Source organism: Diaphorina citri, unplaced genomic scaffold (assembly GCF_000475195.1).
Source record: "Diaphorina citri unplaced genomic scaffold, Diaci psyllid genome assembly version 1.1 scaffold940, whole genome shotgun sequence".
NCBI lineage: Eukaryota > Metazoa > Arthropoda > Insecta > Hemiptera > Psyllidae > Diaphorina > Diaphorina citri.
In genome coordinates this window covers 42,164-54,096 of record NW_007378371.1, presented here as the reverse complement: position 1 = coordinate 54,096, position 11,933 = coordinate 42,164, and the positions used below count along the sequence as shown (strand labels likewise).

General features: G+C 36.5%; 1 protein-coding gene across 1 annotated transcript in view; it reads right to left on the bottom strand.

Moving 5' to 3' along the window:
• LOC103513210 (receptor-type guanylate cyclase Gyc76C) overlaps positions 1 to 10,943 on the bottom strand; it is a gene marked incomplete in the record, with an annotated part of 53,885 nt that extends 42,942 nt beyond the window's left edge. Inside the window, 4 exon segments of the mRNA XM_026826473.1 lie at positions 6,073 to 6,138; positions 7,561 to 7,635; positions 9,207 to 9,372; positions 9,924 to 10,943. Coding sequence (XP_026682274.1) covers positions 6,073 to 6,138; positions 7,561 to 7,635; positions 9,207 to 9,372; positions 9,924 to 10,477 — 861 coding nt within the window.
• Positions 10,944 to 11,933: the final 990 nt, after the last annotated feature.

The following is an 11,933-nucleotide window of genomic DNA, read 5'->3' as shown; positions in this document are numbered from 1 at the left end:
GTGATTATGTTCGCGGATTTCGCGATTATGTTCGCGGATTTCGCGATTATATTCGCGGATTTGGTGATTTTGTTCGCGGATTTTGCGATTATGTTCGCGGATTTCGCGATTTTGTTCGCGGATTTGGCGATTTTGCTCGCGGGTTTGGCGATTTAACTGACCGTCGAAAATTTTGTCGATTACATTACGTTCCTTCCTACAGTATAAGGAAGGTAAAAAATCATTCTATTAAAAGGACCCCCCTTTTTGATTAGTAATTCCCAGTCCTTGATTCCAGTTCCATTGACCCATCCCGTTTAAATTATTCGATTCTATTTTCGTCACCCGAGATAACAAAACACAATTCAATCTAGTCATGGCCAATTAATATCTATTGAGATCGGACTAGCATAGGACAAACCTGATTCCTTATCTTTGAATATGTGCTTGTGACGTTGTCTGGCTTATACTGGTACACACCACGAAAGATGTTTGATAGAGATTTAACATCACTATATATAACTGTTAACGGGGCCCGATCTTATTATTATTATTTTTCTTTCTTAAAAAAAAAGGTTTGATAGAGGGAACTGTAACTACTAAGGTCTTATTGTCCCGAAATCGAAGAGAGGACAGGATAGGAAAAAGCCAGCCGTTCCGAGAACGAACCTTAACTCTTTAGGATAAAGTTCACTCCGTGCTGGCAAACGCGCTACTCTCCAAGAGTCCAAAAATACCCCTCAAGCTTACGAATTGCCGTGAGAATAGGAGAAAGCCAGCCGTTCCGAGAACGAACCTTAACTCTTTAGGATAAAGTTCACTCCGTGCTGGCAAACGCGCTACTCTCCAAGAATCCAAAAATATCCCTCAAGCTTACGAATTGCCATGAGCTTCAGGGGCTAAATAAAAAAAAATGAATAAATAAAGCACTAATAATACTAATACTAATACTAAAAAAAATGGATTTGAAATTCCCATTCACTGGACTCGGATTTTCAAAATTAATCTGGGATTTGAAGGATTCAATAGATTTAGACGAAACAAAAATACCCCTATGGCCCTACGATCTTGTACTTACATCATGTAATGCCAGCGTCATAGCTCCCGATATCACCAGACCCTGCTTGTTCTTGATAGTTCCTTTAGTTGCCGTCAGATAGCCGACGGTCAAATTTTTCTTCACCAAACCCGTCTTCGGCGAACTCGAATTGGCGGCACAAGACCCGTTGGCGGGACACCTTTTGAAAAGAAAATGAAAAAAACAAAAAGACATATGAAAAGAAGACAATGAAAAATGAAATCAAAAGTTATTTTATAAGAAAACAATGATATATAATTCGAAAGAAATAGAAGAAGAGAGAATTAAGGAAGAAATACGAGAATTCACTGCAACATACACGCCAGATTATTATCTAATAATATTTTCTACTGGGATTTTCCTTATGATACACTAGGTAGGTACTCATGCTGGTGGTGTCTGTGAATCTGAAATCATCGCGTGAGGGAGTGTCAGACAGGTAGGACCAAACCGACCAACTTAATGGACCAAACGGAGTGAGGTTCAAGTTTTATCTCGCTGATTTTGTGTCCTAATTGTCTGTTACAGTTTGTTTTACACCTTAAATCTGGAATAGTCTGGCGGGGGACTTAAAACAAAGAGAATACTAGCCCTTCGGACCAACCGACCAACTTAATGGAGCAAACGGAGTAAGGTTCAAGTTTTATCTCGCTGATTTTGTGTTCAGTTTGTCTGTTACAGATTGTTTTACACCCTTAATCTGGAATGGAAGGGTTTGTACGATTTTGATGAAATTTTGCCTGCACCCCACAGGAGTCTTTTGTTCTGAGAGTTCTAAAGTTTACTGAACTTCTAGTACTCATTTACTCATTACTCGAGTAATGGTGTTATCTTTCCGCGTTTTTCCACCACTTTTGTCATTGATGATGTTATTTTTCCGCGCTTTTACATCACTTTCGTCATCAATGATGTTTTCTTTGTGAGTTTTCCAATCGCTTCTGTCATTACCTTGTCTGATATTAGCATCATCACTTAGCATCCCGTCAGTCTCGTTAGCATGGCCGGTGTTGTCTAAATCCTGACTAGATTCAGTGTCAGCGTGACTAGCATTTAGCTTGGCATACTCGATCAGTTTTGCCATTGATGGTGTGATTTTTCCTAATTTTTCTATCACTTTTGTCATCAATGGTGTTATCTTTCCGCGTTTTTCCACCACTTTTGTCATTGATGATGTTATTTTTCCGCGCTTTTACATCACTTTCGTCATCAATGGTGTTTTCTTTGTGAGTTTTCCAATCGCTTCTGTCATTACCTTGTCTGATATTAGCATCATCGCTTAGCATCCCGTCAGTCTCGTTAGCATGGCCGGTATTGTCTAAATCCTGACTAGATTCAGTGTCAGCGTGACTAGCATTTAGCTTGGCATACTCCTTAATGGTTTTAGTTACATCGGGCTTCATTCTACATTTCCACCAACCACCAAGTGCTCTTATAATTTCCATGACTTGAAAATGGTCAAAAATATGATGAGATTCTTTCGGAACGGCTGGCGTTCTCCTATCCTGCCTTCCTTCTCTCTTCGCTTTCGGGACGATAACACCTTAGGAGTTACAGTTCCCCCTATCAAACCTCTTTAATAAAAGTACTAATACCTAATAGTTTGGAACTCGATTCGTTCGTTTAATAAAAATGGACCGATTCCAACATTTTCGGCATACTCGTTTGCCACTTTGTTTCTGTCATATTGTTCAGCATTTTCTGTACTGACATAATTTATGTTGATATTTTTGTTATTTCGTTCAGCATTTCCTTTATTGACATAGTTTCTGCTATTTCTGTTTGTGAGGTCCTTGATGACATCGTTTCTGGCATTGTTGTTTTTGATTTTATCTTTCTTTCGATTCACACCGGGTTGGGCTTGATTTAGTTTCGCATTGGCACGCTCTTTGGTCGAATCAGTTTTGCCATTGATGGTGTGATTTTTCCTAATTTTTCTATCACTTTTGTCATCAATGGTGTTATCTTTCCGCGTTTTTCCACCATTTTTGTCATTGATAATGTTATTTTTCTGCGTTTATGATACTGAGATGATTTATAATTATTTAATTATACTAAATTCTATAATATAAGATAGACTGCTGTTTTCTTTAGCTAACATTATCTAGGATCTAGGCGAACTGATCTCAGACCTTGTTTACATCAAAAGATTGGGTAACTAAGCTTGGTCCAAAATTTCATATTAGCAAGCGGCTATAGCACGTTGGATGCACTGGTTCGAAATGGATCATTCCGGATGGGTGACCATCTGGGCACTTGTGGGCTGCTGTCTTTTCTCTGGCAGACAGAATGGAGGGTAAAACCCCCGTCATTTAAAACCTTAGCCGTGACGTTTAACTCCTTGGAAAAAGAAACGGCTTCATGTATTATGATACTGAGATGATTTATAATTATTTAATTATACTAGATAGACTGCTGTTTTCTTTAGCTAACATTATCTAGGATCTGGGTGCACTGATCTCAGACCTTGTTTACATCAAAAGATTGGGTAACTAAGCTTGGTCGAAAACTTCATATTAGCAAGCGGCGATAGCACGTTGGATGATGGATCACTCCGGATGGGTGACCATCTGGGCACTTGTGGGCTGCTGTCTTTTCTCTGGCAGACTGAATGAAGGGTAAAACCCCCGTCATTTAAAACCTTAGCCGTGACGTTTAACTCCTTGGAAAAAGAAAAAAAGTCTTTGGAATTTTTGAATCTTATCTCCTATTATTTCCATTTTTAGTACTGTCCTAACTGTCCTATCCTACTATCAGCTTATCAGTCAGAACACTACGTTTGATGTCACGAACCAATCTAATCTTCCGTCTATTTTTGGACCATTTTTATCAGACTACAAATAAATACGTATTGAACGAACGAAGCGAGTTTCAGTGAGGTTTCAACTCGACGATTTTTTTTTTAAATGAGTTTCTTTGGTTCATCATAACTTTCGAATGGTTTGTCCAATAGAACAGTTGCGCTTACTTGGGTGATGTTTCAAAGTCAAAGAGCAGGAAAAATGAGGAACAACGGAATTTTTCTTTTTCTTCTACGACTTCTAGATCTTGAGATAAATCGATTAAAAAAATATCGGTAAATCTTGAAGTCTGACATCATGGCATACGCTCGCGTACACGATGACGTCACATCAAATGTTCCGAGCACTGCTCCCTCACAGGCAGCACACTAATGTGTTTGTGCGCATACGTTTCTGCGCATTTCTTTCTGCTACGTGCTTGCAGCGCTTACTTGGGTGATGTTTCAAAGTCAAAGAGCAGGAAAAATGAGGAACAACGGAATTTTTCTTTTTCTTCTACGACTTCTAGATCTTGAGATAAATCGATTAAAAAAATATCGGTAAATCTTGAAGTCTGACATCATGGCATACGCTCGCGTACACGATGACGTCACATCAAATGTTCCGAGCAAAGCTCTCTCACAAGCAGCACATTAATGTGTTTGTGCGCATACGTTTCTGCGCATTTCTTTCTGCAACTCCACCAGCGTGCTTGCATACTGGCGCTACCTAGCGAGGCAACTGCCTGAAGTCTGACATCACACATATTTGAATTCTTTCATTAGAACGGAAAATGAAAATTGAATTTTCGACCTTATACATTTATTTTTTCGGAGTTTTGACCTCAGATGTGGATTTTTCACAACTTTGTACATAGGAATCGACCCTGATCCATTTTGATGAAATTTGGCAGAAAGTTTCGGGTGGATCACTAAAGTTGAGCAAACGTTGACAACCAAATGCCATCGAGTAAAAAAAAGAGAATGTAATGGCAAGACAATAGTGGCAAGACAAGTACCTGGTTATGTACACATTTAGAAACGTCATAATTTGATGTAATTTTTGAATTAGGTCACGTAGCTTTAGTGATCAAAGGTCATGAATGTTGACAATGCGTTCAAGACTCTTCTTATTTACTTAACTATTATTTTTACAGTACTTGTATATTTTAAAGAACGTTGTTTTTCAATATTTACCAGAAGTATACAAACATAGTGTCTGACTTTATCTGAGTTTGTATTTGTATTGAAATTAGGTCATGAAATGTTCTATCTATTTGTTTGTTTGTTTCTTAAAAAAAAAAAAAAAAAATGAATGGACCCCTTCTGGGGGGGTGGTGCCCTTCCAATCATTTTTTCTGAATCCTGTCTTTCTTCTCTCTTCGATTTCGGGACGATAAGACCCTAGCAGGCTCTACCTCTCATTATTATTATTATTATTATTATTATTATTATTATTATTATTATTATTATTATTATTATTATTATTATTATTATTATTATTATTATTATTATTATTATTATTATTATTATTATTATTATTATTATTATTATTATTATTATTATTATTATTATTATTATTATTATTATTATTATTATTATTATTATTATTATTATTATTATTATTATTATTATTATTATTATTATTATTATTATTATTATTATTATTATTATTATTATTATTATTATTATTTTATATATAATTAAGCAAGGTCTATTGTAATAATTATGCATTGTAAAATGTTAAACCCATAAAATACACGAGACCTTGTTTAGACTGCTGGGGTAAAGGGACTTTTTAGTCTCATTCGAGCAGGATAAACAAGGTATATTCTATTCTATTGTAAAATTAGACTTTTTAGTCTCATTCGAGCAGGATAAACAAGAATAGAATAGAATATACCTTGTTTATCCTGCTCGAATGAGACTAAAAAGTCTAATTTTACATAATTTGTTTTTACCAAATGGAATCAAGTATCCGGAGGAAACTTAAGAAAATTAAAATGGACATTACTTACGTCACGTGAAGTCATGAGGAGTCAGAAAGATGTAGTTCAAGTTTTATCCTATTGTTGTAGGTAATCTCGTTCAGGACAGCCACAATACTATCACGTCACAACTATTCACATGCTTACTTGTTAATCAACGAGCTATTTTTTGACGATTTTTTGACAAAGGTCATCGGACTTCCCAGTTGAAGTGGACGTGTGTTTCCTACCTTTACTTGAGTCTGACTTACTTGAGTATCAGGTGGCTCTGTTCTGGCAAACGTAGGAATATGAGATGTCTTGTCATCCGAACATTTCTGAAACAAAATACAACGAAAATTTAGTTCAAAGCTCCGGGTTCGATTCCCGAGAATGGCGAATTTTATCCTAAACAGATAAGGTCTGTTCTCGGGACGGCTGGCTTCCAATTTCCAATCCTATCATTCTCTGTTCTCTCTTTGATTTCGGGACGATAAGACCTCCGTTGTTACAATTCCCTATATCATTCCCACCAGTTAGATCGAAGCTGCAGGTTCGATTCCAGCCAAGGGCAAACATTATCCTCTCGGAACAGCTGGTTTTCTTCGATTCTGTACTCTTGCTCGGTTTTTGAAAAGATACTAAAGGGATAATGTTCGTTCTCGGAACGGCTCGCTCTCTATCCTGTCCTCTCTTTGATTTCGGGACGATAGGGAATATGAGATGTCTTGTCATCCGAACATTTCTGAAACAAAATACAACGAAAATTTAGTTCAAAGCTCCGGGTTCGATTCCCGAGAAGGGCGAATTTTATCCTAAACAGATATCTCTCTTATGTGTACAAAGAGCTCGTCCCGTCAATAAATATATATTATACCCTTTTATATATATAGATTATAAAATACGCTCCGTACATATTTGCATCACTCCTGTTGCTAGCAGAGGCTGGGGAGAGTGTTTTTCTCGAGAAATTTATATGCTCCCATAATAATATTTACGCGTCCCATGTTTTATTAGGTGATAAGAACATAATCTAGACAAGGCTCTCTCTCTCTCTCTCTTGTTTTTTTTTATGAAGGTAGTTACTTCGGTGTTTACCAATACTGACTTTATAAAATGGCTCTTTTTACTTGCTTTAGAATAGAAGTTTTCTTCTTCTGAATTTGATAGAGGGAATTGTAACAAAGGAAGTCTATAGTCCCAAAAGTGAAGAAAGAAAAACAGGATAGGATACAGCCAGCCGTTCCGAGAACAACCGCTATCTGTATATCTGTTTATAATCTTGTGGGTATTTTTTCTTGAATCTCTTGGCACTATTTAGAGTGGTTTTAACCTTTAAAATTGAATTACATAACTATTATTATTCATCGTATGGACGTATATTTCGACATCGTATATGAACTTCAATCACAACTTCATAAATAATGTGAATATTTATTCAAAACATCACTACTGACATCTCTATGATGCTTGCCAAAGGGACACAGTATGTGAAATGAATATGCTTAAAATATGGATGTTAATCTCAAAGGATTTCCACTTACATAGCTAATCATGGGCAGATTCTGGGCCTGGGCCATCACGGCCGACACATAGCAAGCCCCCTCCGGGCCGAAAAAAGCCCCAAAAATTTAGCATTTTAGACTGTCGAAGTAGGACTACATCCTTTCTAGGACTTAAAGGGGCTACATCCTTTATGTATTATAAAATTCAATATTTGCACCGCTTTATTTTATCAGTTATGAAGTGACTTTACTTACATAGCTAATCATGGGCAGATTCTGGGCCTGGGCCATCACGGCCGACACATAGCAAGCCCCCTCCGGGCCGAAAAAGGCCCCAAAAATTTAGCATTTTAGACTGTCGAAGTAGGACTACATCCTTTCTAGGACTTTAAGGGGCTACATCCTTTATGTATTATAAAATTCAATATTTGCACCACTTTATTTTATCAGTTATGAAGTGACTTTACTTTTTACTTACATAGCTAATCATGGGCAGGTTCTGGGCCTGGGCCATCACGGCCGACACATAGCAAACACAGTGTAAAAACAAAAAGGAGTGAAATCATTAATAGAGTAAATGAATTTATCTGTTAAAAAAAAAAAAAAAAAAAAAAAAAAATGAAAATAATAATAATAAAATGATTAATTGAGAAGAAAAAAAATAATTTTATGTTTTCCGGGCGTGGCCGCTAGAATAAAACCTCGTTTGCCAGCCTAGTTAGCTTAGTTGGGTAGCGCGTCCTGCCTTGTAAGCGCAAGCCGCGGGTTCGATTCCCGCCTGGGCCGGATTTTATCCCCGAACGGGTAAAGGTTCCGGTTCTCGGAAGGGCTGGCTTTCTCCTATCCCTATCTTCTCTTCCTCATTTCGATTTAGGGGACGATAAACCTTAGCAGATTACAGCTAGTTCCCTTTAATCAAACCTCTTCAAAAAAAACGCGTTTTGGCATAAAAACTGACCCGTCGAAAATTTTGTCGATTACAGTACGTTCCTTTCCTACATAATAAGCGAACGTAAACAAATCATTCTATTACAAAGGACCCCCTTTTTGATTAGTAATTCCAGTCCCGATTCAGTTCCATTGACCCATCCGTTTAAAATTATTCGATTCTATTTTCCGTCAACCCGAAATAACAAAACACAAAAATTTCAATCTAGTCATGGCCAATTAATATCTATTGAGATCGGACTCCGCTAGGACAAACATGATTTCCTTACTTTGAATATGTGCTTGTGACGTTTGTCTGGCTATATACTGCGACACACCACGAAAGAATGTTTGAATAGAGATTTAACATCACTATATACAACTGTTAACGGGGCCCGATCTTCAATTCTCTTTCTTTAATTTTTCTCTATTTTTTTTTTTTTAAAAGGTTTGATAGAGGGAAATACTGTAACTACTAAGGTCTTATCGTACCGAAATCGAAGAGAGAAGGAGGACAGGATAGGAGAAAGCCAGGCCGTTCCGAGAACGAACCTTATCTCTTTAGGATAAAGTTCACTCCGTGCTGGCAAACGCGCTACTCTCCAAGAGTCCAAAAATACTCCTCAAGCTTACGAATTGCCGTAAGCTTCAGGGGCTTTTTTTCCATCGAATCCAGTAAATCCCGATTCGATAGATTCAAGTATCTGAATTAAATCTAGGTAGGCTAAGTAACTATATCTAGGTAGGCACTCCCTTACTCATAATATTGTATTTATTACTATTGTAATATTGTACCTACTGTTAAAAAAAAAAAAAAAAAAAATGAATAAATAAAGCACTAATAATACTAATACTAAAAAAATGGATTTGAAATTCCCATTCACTGGACTCGGATTTTCAAAATTAATCTGGGATTTGATGGATTCAATAGATTTAGACGAAACAAAAATACCCCTATGACCCTATGATCTTGTACTTACATCATGTAATGCCAGCGTCATAGCTCCGGATATCACCAGACCCTGCTTGTTCTTGATAGTTCCTTTAGTTGCCGTCAGATAGCCGACGGTCAAATTTTTCTTCACCAAACCCGTCTTCGGCGAACTCGAATTGGCGGCACAAGACCCGTTGGCGGGACACCTTTTGAAAAGAAAATGAAAAAAACAAAAAGACATATGAAAAGAAGACAATGAAAAATGAAATCAAAAGTTATTTTATAAGAAAACAATGATATATAATTCGAAAGAAATAGAAGAAGAGAGAAATAAAGAAGAAATTTTATAACAATTTAATATTCCCGAAAAGTACGTCATGTACTTTGTGGAATAGCAGAAGATTACTGTAGAAGTGAAATTGAATAATAAATCTATTACATGTTATTATTATTATTATTATTATTATTATTATTATTATTATTATTATTATTATTATTATTATTATTATTATTATTATTATTATTATTATTATTATTATTATTATTATTATTATTATTATTATTATTATTATTATTATTATTATTATTATTATTATTATTATTATTATTATTATTATTATTATTATTATTATTATTATTATTATTATTATTATTATTATTATTATTATTATTATTATTATTATTATTATTATTATTATTATTATTATTATTATTATTATTATTATTATTATTATTATTATTATTAAATTCTTATTACCTTTGTCGGCCATCTCCACTGACATTTCCCGTACTATTGACATCTCTGACATTGGCATCTTCATTGTTGTCATCTGTTCTTTCTATGGCACTGTTGTCTGTTCGGTCATTGTCGGGTAGGTTCGGGCCACTTTTCGTAGCGTCCCCGAACTTCTTCGTTGGTTTTGTACTATATTTCTTACTAGCTTTATTGGAATTGAGAGTAGTCTTAACTTTATCATTTGTACTTTGGGTTGCATCTGGGTTTGTACTTTCGTCGTTCAACATTCGGTCGTCCGATCGATCCACGATCGGGTCGATCGTTTCCAAGTTCGTTCTATTGGTGGTTTTACGAGCCTTATCAGTTTTGCCATTGATGGTGTGATTTTTCCTAATTTTTCTATCACTTTTGTCATCAATGGTGTTATCTTTCCGCGTTTTTCCACCACTTTTGTCATTGATGATGTTATTTTTCCGCGCTTTTACATCACTTTCGTCATCAATGATGTTTTCTTTGTGAGTTTTCCAATCGCTTCTGTCATTACCTTGTCTGATATTAGCATCATCACTTAGCATCCCGTCAGTCTCGTTAGCATGGCCGGTGTTGTCTAAATCCTGACTAGATTCAGTGTCAGCGTGACTAGCATTTAGCTTGGCATACTCGTTTGCCACTTTGTTTCTGTCATATTGTTCAGCATTTTCTGTACTGACATAATTTATGTTGATATTTTTGTTATTTCGTTCAGCATTTCCTTTATTGACATAGTTTCTGCTATTTCTGTTTGTGAGGTCCTTGATGACATCGTTTCTGGCATTGTTGTTTTTGATTTTATCTTTCTTTCGATTCACACCGGGTTGGGCTTGGTTTAGTTTCGCATTGGCACGCTCTTTGGTCGCATCTATCTCATTGACAGTTATATCCACACTGTTCAACAGCACATTCGACACGAGTTCCAAGCTGGCCTGCACTTTTTCCCGATCCTTATTATTGATTTTCTTAATTAGAATATCACTATGTCTATCGTCGGGTTGTTTACTAACACTAATAGTAGGTTTGGATGGTGTTGTGTTATCTTGACAAGATCCTGGACAAGTTCATCGATAGTATCACGTGTCGGGTTACTCTGACTTGCGTCTCTCATGAACTCATCTCCCATATCTGCATTATTTACACTGTTGTCAAACTCTGCATTATTTACACTGTTGTCAAACTCTGCGTTATTTACAGTGTTGTCAAACGCTTTCATATCATTGCCAGGTTCATTTGGATGACCAGGTGGTCTGGCAACACCTGTGCTCAATGGCGCGGTGGTATCCGATTTCGTTTGCGCCAATGAGAGCGCGGGCGCGCTAATCATTTGACCTTGACTTGGATGAAGCATTGTGGTTTGTGAATGACTAGAATTCAGTGCCGGGGCATGGCTGTGGGACTCGTTGCTAGGTACGCGATTTGGGTTGTCAGGGATGCTACTTTGGTTGCTAGGGACACTCGTTTGGTTGCTAGGGACGCGATTTGGGTTGTCAGGGACGCTACTTTGGTTGCTAGGGACGCTCGTGAGGCGACCAACGTCAGACGTGGAACAGAGATGAGTGTAGAATAAAAACCAACAGGTGAAAAATAGATAAAAGTATCTGCTGGCTATGTTCATGGCCAGCATAAAGCTGCCTCACCTGAAATCAAACCAGAAAGCCAACATTAAAGATGATAAACAGAAAATCAATAGGAATTCATGACAAAATCAACTAAAAATTATTAGAAGAATTTATTGAAGAAAAAATAACTAGGTAAATAAATTAGAGCCAATCTTTCATATGTTAATTTTGTTCAAGCTCCACCAACAAAAACGAGACCAAATACTCATATCTTAGCTCACTACTGCGATCGAGTGATCAAAGCGGGTGAAAAATAGATAAAAGTATCTGCTGGCTATGTTCATGGCCAGCATAAAGCTGCCTCACCTGAAATCAAACCAGAAAGCCAACATTGAAGATGATAAACAGAAAATCAATAGGAATTCATGACAAAATCAAT